The sequence below is a fragment of the Musca domestica genome, unplaced genomic scaffold (assembly GCF_030504385.1).
Source record: "Musca domestica strain aabys unplaced genomic scaffold, Musca_domestica.polishedcontigs.V.1.1 46, whole genome shotgun sequence".
Taxonomy (NCBI): Eukaryota; Metazoa; Arthropoda; class Insecta; order Diptera; family Muscidae; genus Musca; species Musca domestica.
The window spans coordinates 798,678-813,061 of record NW_026712336.1 but is presented as its reverse complement, the minus strand read 5'-3'; the positions used below and the strand labels follow the sequence as shown (position 1 = coordinate 813,061).

General features: G+C 33.2%; 2 protein-coding genes across 7 annotated transcripts in view; one reads left to right on the top strand and one right to left on the bottom strand.

Annotated features, from left to right (window-relative positions):
• LOC101887761 (protein germ cell-less) overlaps positions 1-6,332 on the top strand; it is a 44,661-nt gene extending 38,329 nt beyond the window's left edge. Inside the window, exons 4-6 of the mRNA XM_059127573.1 lie at positions 905-1,676; positions 5,469-5,687; positions 5,748-6,332. Of these exons, the coding sequence (XP_058983556.1) occupies positions 905-1,676; positions 5,469-5,687; positions 5,748-6,198 (1,442 nt within the window). The 3' untranslated portion in view covers positions 6,199-6,332. The remainder of the gene's footprint in view (positions 1-904; positions 1,677-5,468; positions 5,688-5,747) is intronic.
• A 4,130-nt stretch (positions 6,333-10,462) lies between these two features.
• Positions 10,463-14,384, bottom strand: part of LOC101890283 (protein EFR3 homolog cmp44E) — a 28,985-nt gene continuing 25,063 nt past the window's right edge. For all 6 annotated transcript variants that reach the window (XM_059127539.1, XM_059127541.1, XM_059127543.1 and 3 more), the window contains 3 exons: positions 13,490-13,952; positions 13,253-13,411; positions 10,463-10,873 (listed from right to left, as the gene is read on the bottom strand). In XM_059127539.1, coding sequence (XP_058983522.1) covers positions 10,739-10,873; positions 13,253-13,411; positions 13,490-13,952 — 757 coding nt within the window. In that variant the 3' untranslated portion in view covers positions 10,463-10,738. The remainder of the gene's footprint in view (positions 10,874-13,252; positions 13,412-13,489; positions 13,953-14,384) is intronic.

Genomic DNA, 14,384 nt, shown 5'->3' with positions numbered 1-14,384 from the left:
GTACCTCCCTCAGAAAGGGTAAACATTTTGAATAATCATGAAGCGCGAAATTAACATCCGATACCATTCAGACTTGGTACATCTAAATATTTCCATCAACCATCTTGTGTGTCATAAATATGGTAGATATCGGACCATTCCCTCTGGTACCTCCCCCACAAACAGTCAAAATTTTGAATAGCCTAAACGATCATAAAATCCGAAATAACCATCCAGTTCTCTTCAAATTTCGCAAATTTCATTATTTCTGCTAACACAAGGTCTGGTGTGAAGATGGGATATATCAGTTCACATCTTCTGGTACCTCACCCACAAAGAGTCATAATTTTGAGTAGACTTGGCACATCTCAATATTCGCATCAACACAACATCTGTTGTAAAGAAGGTAGATATCGGACCATTACTTCTGGTATTTCACTTAACAAGAAATCTAATATGAACAAGTAATTTATCGGAATTTATGATTTCGCATAAATAGAATATAAAGGTTCGATTTCCATAAAATTTTGCACATACTAATATTTTTATCTGTATTAGATGAAGTATGAAAATGGAATACTTCGGTCCGGTATTCTGTTACTTCACGCATATTTGCATATTTTCCAAAAATTTGAACATATCATATAAAGTATAGGAAGTAGTGGATGTAGTCCAAATCTGGCACTTTGTAATATTTATATCAGTCTTAGGTCAGATACGAATTTGGCAACTGCTGCAGAACCTCACCCATAAAGAGTCAACAGTTTGAATAATTATAACTCTAGGCTGGGGTATACATCTGTCGGCAAAACCGACTGATGTTTTTTAACTTATTAAAATGGATTTTATTGAAATACGATTTGATACAACAATACCATTTTAGATATTTCATTTTTCTAATAAAATTCTTTTTCTTTGTTTCTAGCTTTGGATGCTGTTTTTGGTTCCATGTACTCCGATGAAATTGAAATCGATGCCAAGGGTGTCATATCTGTGCTAGCGACTGCCACACTTTTCCACTTGGATGGCATCATTGACAAATGTGCTGAGGTTATGATTGAATCAATAAATGCTGAAACTGCCATAAATTACTATGAAGCTGCCTGTCAATATGGCTGTCAAAATGTCAAGAAATCTGCCTTTGTATGGCTGGAGATCAATCTCCTGTGTATATATACAAAATATCCGAATTTATTACGTCAAATTAGTATTGAACTAATGACAGCATTGATATCTAGTCCAGATCTATATGTTATGCAGACAGAATATTCGCTGTATACGCTACTGCGTAATTGGATTTACTTACGTTTACATCCAAATTATGATCCCGAAAATCCTCAACATCAGGCCCAACAGTTGGAGGAATTAAAATTACAGCAGCAATCAAATGAATCGAATAACACCTCATCTTCCTCGTCACTATCCAATTCACCCTCGGATCGGGCGCCCGTAACCTCAAATGATATTGTACAAAACTTTTTCACCAGCCGTCGAGAAAAACGTTCATTCCTCTCGACGCCGGATGGTCAACAATTTCTAAAACCTTTCCTAGCACTGCGCACACAATATCTTACCAATCATCATATGGATTTGAAAATTGTACTTAACGACAATATTATACCCAAAGAATGGCTTCACAATCATGTGCTGAGTAATTGGAATTCCATACTCAAGGTGGATCATTTGCCAGAAGAGGGGTAAGTGAAGGCAATATTTATAGGTTAAATCAAAAGATCAATTCCAGCCAAAGATTTGATATGGATAATAAAATTATGTGCATCTCATTTCTTTGTTTGCAGAATCGATTTGAGTTTGTGTATGTGTTTTTTATCATATTTCTTTTCTTTCTTATCTCTCTCTCTCTCTCTCTCTCTCTCTCTCCACGCATATATTATAGTAAGGCAAGATGCTAGACCTGGGAACAGACATTGTTATAAAAAAACAAGTACAAATAAATGCTTTAGAATACAATTCATTTGTACATCAAGTAGTCCAACATCTCGATATAGGCTCTTTGTTTAATGTAAACGTGTAACGTTGCATTGCACTGCGCATTTAAATGAAACCAAAGTTCAATCCAAACTGCCGCCATACAGACAGAACGTCTTTCTCTTATTCTTCTTCTTCAGTGTACCTAGTAATTGAAGTTGATTTCCTTTCTCCCAATTGACATACATACACACATGTTACATATATGTATAGACTATAATTGTTTGATATTAGTTCAATGCCTTGCATTTAAAAGATTTTGAATTCTCATTGTGTTATTACATTTTTTATATATAGTAGTTGATAATGGTTATATGAGTTTGTTTTTATTTTTATATTCGAACTGAATAAATTTTTATTTCTTTTACGTTTTTAACAAAGACCTTTTTTTAGTTTTTTTTTTCTCTTTTGTTTGGGGGTGGGGTATTTGACTGTGGGAAGAAGATATTTTATCGAATACAGGGAGATGAGATATTGGATCTCTGAATTAGACTTTTTTAGAATATATAAATTGGAAATGGAAATTTTGATTTCAATTTATGTTCGCATGTCATTTACTTTTTGCTGTCATAACCTCAAAAATGTTTTAAGTAATCCATTCTACTCCAATGTAAAAATCGAGTATAGCCAAGGGCCCAAAATCTTAGGTTTCATTCTCCAAAATGAGCTTTTTTTAACATTTTAGGGCATATGATTTGGAAAAGTTATTTCTTTCCAATTAGGCTTCTCGGAATAGTCTCAATGGCATCTCTAACCCGTCTGTGATGTAATCTCATAGAATATATACGTTTATTAAAGCCTTCAGTATTCCACTTTGTCTTTTATCAATCAATTCTCAAATCTTATAATTTATCCCCAATGGAAATATTTTTATTCGGAAAATGTATTTTTTGGGGTTTTTTTTGCCAATTGGTCTTTCCGGAAATAGTCTGAATAAGCATCTCTAACACGTCTGTGATGTAAACTTGTGGAATATGTACCTTCATTTAAGCCTTCAGTATCCCACTTTGTTTTTTATCAATCAATTCTCAAATCTTATAACTTATTCCCAATTACTTTATGAAGAGTAGGAGAGAAATTGCAAGAATCACTTCACTCAGACCAGATCCGTATGGGTGGCACTATTTGAAGTTATATTTTAAAAGGCAAATATAGAAAATCGAATTTCACGAAGGCCGATTTAGGTAGCCCTCCACATCATGTAGCCTACATCATTCATCCCATTTGACTGCATAGAAAACATTTGGGAGAACAGAAACTTTTATCCTATTATTTAATCACAACCATGATTTGGTTGTGTCTACAAATATGTTGTGGGAAATTCTCTTTTATTTTGTCTGAACAAATGCAGGGCTCTTTAGGAAAGTAGTAGTAGTAACATAAACTCGAAGTAAATCCAGCCAATAAAAGAGTTGGAACTATTAATCAGGCCGAAATCTTTGACTACTTTTTGCCAACAATTCTGGGTAGAATTTAAATTCCCCTTGGATGAGGAGCATTTCAATGTTCTTCTGGACTACCAATTTCGGTGGAAAATACGCAATGTATTCTCTTATGGTATTTCTATGGTTTAAACTGCATAGCGAGCTAGGCGGGTAGGTTTGGCTGGTCCGTTTAAGAGGTGCGGCGTGTCATGTGGTCAGGTGTTCTGCCCATTGCTGTCAATTCGAACCCAATACAAATTGAAGCGACAAAACTACACTGGTTTGTCAATGCAGCTCTCGATCTTCAATTGTGTTAGGGGGCGGATGATTATCGATGGCGGTATTCACTCTGTATTTCTCCAATGCTTCAACGGCCGCTTAAGAGTAAATTATATTCGGCCCTATTACGGTTGTCGTTGCGCAAAATGAAGTCAAGGCGACAATAACGTTATTAGGGTTATCGTTTTTTGTCGGCAGCGATGAATAATTGCTTTAATCATTGTCGATACAACAGTCGACGTGAAGTCGTTTTTAGAGAAAATTTGTCGTCGCAAAAAATTGTGACGACATTGTATTTTTTAGTCGACTTTGATATTTTAACCATTTTGTATTTGACATTTGACCATGAAAATAACAACAGCAGAACAATTTGGAAATATTTAAGTCATTTCGGACACTGGACTACTAAGATCCTAGCGCTAAAAACCTCAATGCTCTCAACTCAACTCTTCGATTTTTTCGACATTTTTTTCAGAAGGAGGAATTTTTACCCTGATTCCGGGAAACTGCTACTATGATTGACCAGATTTTATATTAAATTTTATTGACACCCACAACGGGCCATTTTGCGATTTTTGGGGGAATCCGGGTCCAAAAAATTGATAATTTGACTATAACTTCCGAAACGCTTTAAATAACCCTATCATGTGACCTCTTGTTGGATAGGTATTTTCATAAGCGAAACCTATATTGTGGATCCTAGCCTAGCCTTGAACCCGGCCTATCGGGTCAAAGATCCGTCTCCCAATTGGGTGAAGAATGAACACGCACTGTATTCCTTTAAAAGTCTATTCTAATCTATTACTAAATGCAGTGTTATTTTTTGAAAGAAAAAGACGGGTCATGCTCACAATTTATGTAGATCGTATGGCTGGCCTTTGGGCAATAAAGTCTTTCTTCATCAAATCCTTTGTTGCGTACCAGGACACTCAAATATTATGGGAGATTACATCAAAAAACCTAAGTTCTATCGGAGTGCAGCTGCGAAGATCTGACATATTGAGTTCAGGAGTAAGGTTTCGTTCTCGATGTGGCCAGAAACTTTAGCTCGAAGAGTTCTATTTCTACTACCTATCAATTAAACCCAGTTAAAAATTGTCAAATTATTGTTGATTATATTTGAATTCTGCGGACAATGTTAGGATAAGGAACAGGTGGAATGGTGGTGGTCTCATATAAGATGTAGAATCTTCCAAGGCAAGACTTGATAGTTCTCGAAATAGTATTATAGACAGGATTTTTCCACTCAAGCAAGACAAGATAGACATTATTTATCTAGAAAGCAAAGCCCGTTATCTTAGATTCGATTACAGGACGAATAGCTGCCTCTAATAGGGACTATTTACCTCAATCAAATACTTTCCTTTCCAATTGTGAACAAGTCTCCCTTTTCGAGTTTGTTGAAGAAAATTTAATGAATAGTTAGCGGAAGATGTGGGAGAATGATGAGGCAAATGTGTTTATGAGGTATGCTTTTTTGCCGGATTATGCCGAAGTAATAATTAACAACTATTATAATGATTCAACAGATGAACATTGCCATTTAATTTCCGCTTTTTGGTTGTGCTGCTGACTGGAGAGAAAAAGAGAGATAGAGAGAGAAAAAGGAGGGAGCGTAAAATTGAGATATAAATGTAGAGGGTATTTTCAGAGGAAAACGAGTGATCACAATATTTTTTGTTCTTAAATGATTTAATTTCAAACTGCTGGGATACAATTCCTCAGCTTGGTTATGTCCTCCAATAAAACTGTAAATTCCATTATAAAACATTTTTTCCTATTTATTTTTCATTACAGTCCCAAAGATCTCAATCCAGATGAATTCTTTAAAAACTGTATGCGTTGTGGACGGATTCTACTGGAGCCGGGCTATCAAAAATGGCGTTGGACGGGATTTAATTTTGGACTGGATCTTATACTCATTGCCGACTCTCGTATACTTAGCATACGTAGGCATCATCGTAATGAACATGAACGCCTGTTGAGTTTACAAACTAAGCGGCAGTTTATGATCAGGTGAGGATGAACCGAAATTTTTTTTTCTAGGACAGCAATAATTTTTTCTTCTAATTTCAGAGCTTCCGTAACATCCATTAACAATCAACGCCAACCTGTCTACACACAAAAATCCGACATTACCTCATTGTGTTTGGAGAAAAACGAAGAAGTCACACTTATGGTGATGGATGCCAAATTGGTGCATCCTTTGCTGATCTCAGTCAATGTTCTGGTTGTACCACCAGCACCACAAACGTTCAAAGAAAATCTATTAATCTGTGATGAATTTGCCAATGCTTCGGTACCCATATCGGAAATAGGAGCAAATTGTGAAAGATCCAGCACACCCACCAGCAGTGGTATGTTGGATGAGGGCAATGCGGTGTGTTTGGTACCACCGTCACCACCAAATGCTGGCCCTCTGCATTTATCCTCATCAATGGCAACTAGTCATCGTTCAGCTTCGGCGACCTCAACATCATCATCAACTGCCTCAAGTTCTTCATTTTCGTCTACAGATTTTCTGTAGAACTCTAGAGAGTATTACTGCTAAGGAGGACGGGGAAAGAGAATGCTGCAATCTGTCTTTGTTTTTTTACTTAGAAACTACAAAAAACCGGTGCTTTGTATTGAGAAAATGAATACAAAAAAGAAGCGTAAATCAAATCAAGCAAACAAACAAAAAAAAAATCGCCATATGTGCATTTGCGGCACTCTCGTTGTATAATTCATAATAATAAATGATATATGTTATGTACTATATATATCATTGGGATTGATTCCAAATATATATATATTTTTTGTTATATATACAATTTTTTATATTACACTGTAAATATTAGATATTTATATTATATATAAATAATAATATTTTTTCCATAATTAATTAACAAAAAAAAAAAAAAAAAAAAAAACTAATCAAAATGCTCGCATATTTCAACAGAGAAATAATCTACAAACTTTCGTTTAAGTGAGTCTGTTTCTTTATTGGCATATAACCAACCTTAAATTCAATTCATACTTTTGTAAATTAATTTCATGAAATCTATAAATACCTATGTGTTTTATAATTAAAACAGAAAACTACCATTTGCCATAAATTCTCTGTGTATTTATATCTAACTATATATCTAATTTTTCTAAGGCCTATATTCTTATTTTATTAATCTAAAATCATATGTACTAAATCACTGCAATGGAGTATATACTAACATTTATTTTTTTATACAATTTTTCAATAAAATTATTTTTATATATATTTTTTATATAAGTTTTTGGATATTAAAACGAAGATATTCATTTTCATATATGATATTCAGTGAAGAGAAAAAATATCGCACAAGAATTCAATTTTTTTCGTATTATTATAACCTGAAAATATCTTTAGAAATTATATATATGAACATTTTCAAAATTCCTAACTCAATTTTTCTTTTGCCATGGAATCCTAAATCTTTTAAAGAAGAAATTTTTCCCTAATAAAAATTTCTCTTCGTAAATTATTATTTTTTTATTGTATAATAAATAAGCACTTGTTATATAATTTTGATATTGTTTATAATAAAATATAAATTGTATGGAAAAAATATTCAAAAATTTTTTATTTTGGAGTTTAGGTGGTTTAAATTGGGGTATAATAAGTTTCGACTGGGATGAAATTTTTATTTCCTCCACCAGGTGAAAACTCGTTTTATAGTTATATTCTCAAAATGCACACAAAGAGAAGTCTGCTAAGTCATTTTAAAGCAGGGGTGCTCAAACCCGTGTTCTAGAACACGAAGAGAAAAAAGAGATAATCTAAGAGAAAATTAAAATTCTGTTTTTCTTTATATTTTACGGTTGTATTTAATTGTTTTTAAACACGAATGTTTGCCAAAATAATTTATAAAGCAAATGGATAAAAAATATTTGTATAAATAATGACATAACACTGTTTTGTTCTTGATTTAAATAAGCAAAGAGAAATTTTACTGAAAAGAGTACTTCTTTTTGAGCACCGCTGTTTTAAAGCCACTCAGAGCGAAAATGTCCCACTACAATTTATGATGGTTTCGAGACGTTAAACATTTGCTTAATTATAATGGTTAAGAAATGCATGGATCCGACGTCAACAGTACACTACAAAATACAGACAAGGATACCAGGAAAGGTGACACAAACAGGCCGCTTTCACCCTAGTCGACAGTAGTAAACACTCTGTAGACGTTATTCCATCCCAAAATGACAGATAGCCACCAGTGGCCGAAAATCAGTATGGCATACTTCAGCAACACAATGTTAATTAGAAAAAATTAAGAAAAACATTAATAAGTTCGGCAGGGCTGAACTTTTAATACCCTCAGCCTTTGGGCAAAGAAAACATTTTTATATAAAAGTATCTAAATTCAATCGTGTTCCACTTGAAACAACAAACACCAGTAAGGCCGTTTTGATAATGCTGTTAAAATTAAAAAAAAAAAACATAAAGTGGGTGAGGCCGTGATATGGGGACACACAAAAACGGAAACCTCTATAGACAAGTTTATACTTCAAGGATTGTCATCTACCGAATATTCTTAAATATAAAATTTGAGACAAAATCGGTTGGTATCGTTATATATGAGCTATAGGAAAACGTGGACCTAAATATTCAATGTTCTGTAAATACCAATTTTTAGACAAATCCGTGGGAAAATGTGGCAAAAATCATCCAAATACTGAATATCTGGAGGTACCATTATGTGGAGGCTATGCGAAAACGTGGACCTATACATACAATGTTTCGCCACCGAAGTTAGAACCCATTGCGAACTACAAATACCAATTTTTAGAAAAATCCATGAAAAAATGTTGCGAAAATCATCGAAATACCGAATGTCGTGAGGTACCGTTATATGGGAGATATAACAAAACGTGGACTTATACCATAGACAAATAAAGGTTTAGACTAAAAAGTTTTAAAATTTACCCCTGCCGGCAGATGTCACTATGGTTGATCTTGGGCCAGTAAAGTCACTCAGGGCTAGTGAAGTCAATCGACTTCGAAAACAATTTATTCATTTTTCTGCTATTTAAGTTCTATATTTTTATATTTCACAACATAGTTGGATAATGTAAAAGTAAACAAAGTCACTGTTTCGTTTTCAATTGATAAATAATAATGAATCATACAAATATTCAATATTTTATATTTTGAGAGAATTGAGTGAGTCTACTGAACCTCTCTCACAGCATGAACGACATCTATTGAAGCACTTTTTTCGAAGATAACAGATGAGACAACTTTTTAGTCTATACCTTTATTTGTCTATGCTTATACATACAATGTTTCGCCACCGGAGCTAGAACCCGTTATTACCTACAAATACCAATTTTTAGACAAGTCCGTGATAAAATGTGGCGAAAATCATCAAAATACAGAATATTGGGAGATACCGCTATATCAAAACCGATATATCTCATTTCCAATACTAACCATCCTAGACACAATACAAATTAGTTTGCCGAATTTTCATGCTCTTCGTCAAATAAGGTGGGCTGTATCATGGTACAATGAAGAGAAGGTAGGTCAACTTTGAAAAAATTGCAAGTATAGAGGTCTACCTGTTTGGCTTGTAATGTCAGAATTGCTATCAAAACAATAAAAAAGCAAACAACTTGTTGCATTGATTTTGAATAAATAATTTAAAACCGCGAAAACTGAATGAATGGTCAAAATTTCTTTTCAATATCATGTTCTATATATCTCTTATGATTTATTTCGCGACAAAAACTGTAGATTTTGTCGTACATTCGTTGCAATAAACATTTTGAAAACACCCGAATTTGAATATTTTCTGAACAATTTTTTATTATTGAAAAGAAGACACACACATAAGCAAATGAAGTTGACATATTAAGCCAGAAAAATAAAAAAATTTAAATCATATGGTAGTTCTGCCCTACCTTGAATTCATTGTACCATGGGCTGTATCGTGATTTCAACAGATAGACGGACATGGTCAAATCGACTTATAATGTTATGCTGATTATGAATATATATACTTTATGATGGGGTCTACGACGAATATTTAGGGATGTTACAAACGGAATGACAAAGTTAATATACCCTCTTTTTCATGGTGGAGGGTATAACAAGAAATTGAAAGATTCGTATGGAGGCGATGTGAAAAATTTGGGTTGGTGTCCATACTCAATATAGCTATGTTATAACATTGAAGAAGAGGAAAATACAAATGCCTTTTGAATGAAAAATATTAATTGAAACCCACTACCAAATTTAATAAAACTCTGTTTTGTGTGTAGGGGTGGTTGTTTTTTTATTGTTTTTATTATTTATTCAATTTTTTTAGAAATACATAAATAAATTCCAAAAGTTTATATGTATATATGCTTGAATTGTTTTTTTAGTATGTATAATAAAAAATCTTATTAAATAATAATAATAAAAAACGGAACAACAACTTATAAAAGGGATGATAACACCTGCATACCTCTTTACTACCAGTAGTATATGGAACAAACAAAAAAATAATATATATATATATATATATATATATATATATATATATATATATATATATATATATATATATATATATATATATAAGTTACAATACAATAGTATTTTCTTCTTTTTTCAATTAAACAACAAACAAATTAGCTAAAGATTATTACATTTTTTTATTTTTTAAGGTTATATAATGTATATAATTTGTATAGGTATATTATATGTATAAGGAAATATCGTAATCTGTTTTTTTTTTGCGCCTTAAACCAAAAAATATCTCTTTTTTTTCTTCTTCGTCTTTTCTTTTGTAGGTATTGAAATCTATTATTTTCTTTTCCTAAGGGAGTGTTGTGTCAGGGGGAGGGGAAAGTGGGGGCTACTAGTGTTGTATATATAAAAAATTTGTTAATAATTAATACTTAATAGAAATATAACAATTTTATTGTTATTTCTTAAAAACCAAGTAACAAAGCCAATTCTTCTTTTTTTATTAGAAATAAATTTTCAACATTTTAAATACATATGTATTTTGTATATTTTTATATTATATGATATATAGATAGAGTGGTGGTGTTGTTTTTTAGTAGTAAAATAATTCGGGAAAGTTAGTTTCATAAATGGGTTTCTCATTTTGATTGGCGGCATTCTGTGGAGTCTTGTTGTCAATCGACAGGGAATTGAAGAGGTCATTGAGACGATTTTGTATGACATCGTGCTGAAATGGAGAAAAAATTTAAATAAATTAAAAATTGAATGTTTAAAGTTATAATAGAAAGGTATATAGAAGTTCATCTGGAAGAGGCTGGGAAAGTTAATTTTAGCATAAATATTTAAGAAAGGTGTAAGTTCGGCCGGGCCGATCTTTGAATACCCTTTAACCATAGGGAACGATTTTTCCAACTTTCAAAAAAAAAAAAAAATCCGTTAAAATTTTTATTTAATCTGTTAATTCTGTTATATTAGGGTTTATATGACGACAAGGACCTGCATAGGCAACTTTTTTTATAAGCCATTACAATATTCAAATGCGAAACTTGAAAAAAATCTGTGAATAATGAGCTAAAGTCATCAAAATACCAAATATTGGGAGGTCCCGTTATATAGGGGCTATACAAAGACGTGAACCTGCACAGACAATTTTCTGTCATAAGCTGTAATATCCAATACGAACTTCAAATACCAAATGTGGAACAATTCCGGTGAATAATGTCGCATAAATCATCAAAATACCGAATATCGGGAGGTTCCGTTATATTATGGCTATACGAAGACGTGGACCTGCACAGACAATTTTCTGTCATATGATGTAGTATTCATTACGAACTTCAAATACCAAATATGAAAAAAAAAAATTTGTGAATAATGTCGCTAAAATCATCAAAAGACCGAATATCCGGATGTACCATTATATGGGGGCGGATGTACCATTATATGGTGGACCTACATGGCTCATTTTCAATACCAAAAGTCCTGCAGACATAATATATATTTAAGTAAAATTTTATCATCCTACTTCATTTCTTTCGGAAGCTAGAGTGATTTCCACAGACGGATAGGCGGACGGACATAGCTAAATCGACATAGAATTTTATGCTGACTTTGTGGGGTCTAAATGTATGTTTCGAGGTGTAACAAACGGAATGACAAAATTAATATACTCTCCATACTATGGTGGAGGGTATAAAAATGTTAAAGGGGTTCGCGACTTAGCAGGTCTTCAAAACTTAGAAGACTCTAAAAAGGTCTTCATGATTAAATTTTTTTTATTTATTTATTTTTTTTTTATTTATTTATATCTACACTTGTAACACAGAAGCCTTCATGGCCTAAATAAAGTATTACAAAGCAAAGGTCTTATACAGGGCCCTATACTAGAATTTCTAGATTAAGAAAACCTTCGGAAGGTCTGTTATATTTAAAAGACCTTCTATAGGTCCTCCATATGTAGTAGAGTTTCTACAGATCTTTTCGATTCAGAAGGTTTCATACAGACTATTTTAAAGTAGAAACCCTATTCGAGTTTTTTAGACGTAAAACGTCTTATTGAGGTCTTTTAGATGTCTTTCTTGTAGAAGACTTTATGTGGACCTTTTAGACGTAGAAGAGTTTCTACAGATCTCCTCGATGTAGAAGGTTTTATACAGGCCTTTTTGATGTAGAATACCTTGTACAAACCTTTCAGACGTAGGACCTTATTCAGGTTTTTTAGGCGTCTTTCTTTTAGAAGACTTTATGTGGGTCTTTTAGACGTTGGCGAGTTTGCGTTGGCGAGATGTTGAAATTTTTATACTGGCCTTTTTGAAGTAGTAGACCTTGTACAAGCGTTTTAGACGTAGGACTTCTTACACAGGTCTTCTAGAAGAGTTTCACAAATCTTTTTCGATCTAGAAGGTTATATACAGACCTTGTAGTCTTAAAAGACCTTACACAGGTATTATTGACGTCGAAGACTTTATACATGTTTCAAGACGTAAAAGATCTTATACTAATCCTTCAAACGTAGAGGTCTTTTAGACGTATAAGACCTTATATAAGTCGTTTAAAAGTAAAATATGTTACACAGGTATTTAAGACGCAGAGAACCTTTTCGAAGCGTAATTGACATAGAATACCTTCTACAGTTTTTCTCGGTGTATTAGACCTTATACGAGTATTTTATAGGTATTATAGGTATTTTTTAGTATTCCATACGTAGAACCCGCTGACTACCTCATACAGGTGTTCAATACGTAGAAAACTTTATACAGGTCTCCTAGGCCATGAAGATTTTGTACAGGGCTTCTAGACGTAGAGGATTTCATGCAGGCCTTCTTGGCTTAGAAAAGCTTCTATTGTTTTTCTCGATATACCAGGCATTACTGATCTACTAAACAAACTGGATGTTTTCTACATGCCAACCATACTTAAAAAACTTTAACGAGTTTTCTACAGACTTAACCATCCATCCATCCAACTTCTAGACATTCTCTATATATAGAATAAGTCAAGGAAAAAACTCTTTGATAATAATTATTTTAATTGTACAAATACTTAATACTTTCTTCAATTCTTCCCTTACTATGGCAGGTTTTTTAATTCCATGCCCATTCCTTACCTTTGGTTCAGTACGTTTCATAAGATCCTCAAAATCGCTTTCACGGAAAGCGCGAACAATTTGCTTTTGTTTCTCCTGTTGTTCTCTCTTGACAGATTCTGGGGGTTCGGCCAAATAACGTTTCATGGCATCAACGGTGTATTCGGGAGCCAAGGCTTTCTGCAAAATAAATAAAAAAAAAACAAAATTATTCCTTATTCTTTCAAATCACATTTTCTCTCTCGCCTCCCTACGAACCTTAGAAACACCCGGTGAACTGCTAATACTGTCCGCATCAGCATTATAGGCCGTCAAATCGGCTGAACTGTTGCGATGTGTCATGTGATTACTAACCGACTCGACCCATGAATGACGATGACCAGGATTATCGATTTGATTGAGAGCATATGGTACACCGGTCTGTAGACGATTGAAATCCATGCCAGCATTTTGTAAACATTCAGCCAACGCCATTTTATCAATGGCCAAATGGGGTAGATTTAAATTATACGATTTATTCGATTTCTTCGAATCCAATAGCGGTGGCAGCAAGTATGTAGCCTCTTGTTTGCGATCTTCAATGATTTTTTGCGCATATTCGAGTAGATTATTAATGCCCGTAACGCGGGCCGTAAGCGTAAGTAATGCAATGGCGATAATGTGAAGGCAACACTTGTGTATATTACTCAGATCATCGGATGTGGTGGCAACCTGTTGAATGCTGGAAGTTGGAATAGAGATGATTAAAGTTTAAACACATAAAGGTCTTGAATCATAAAATTAAAAAAATGTAGGGTTATGTTTATTTTTTAAATAATGATGGCCTGAAAAAATGACACTGGCTGTAAGGAGGTACATCATGATGTTAGCACCACAAAGTTGATGAAATAATGTTGTTGTAATACAAATGGTTCACAAGAAATACAATTCCCAGTAATTTTTCTCATACTCTCAGATATTTTATGAAATAATTTGGTTGAATGACTTGAATAACATAGTCTTTTTTTTGTAAATTTGTAGGTTAGGTTGTAAAATGGCGGTAGAGGTATACATTTTAGGTTATGTGAATGGGACTTTATAATAATATCGAGGAATGATTTGACAATTTGGAATTGTCTACAAAACTAAAATAGCACTTATAGTTTTAAAAATT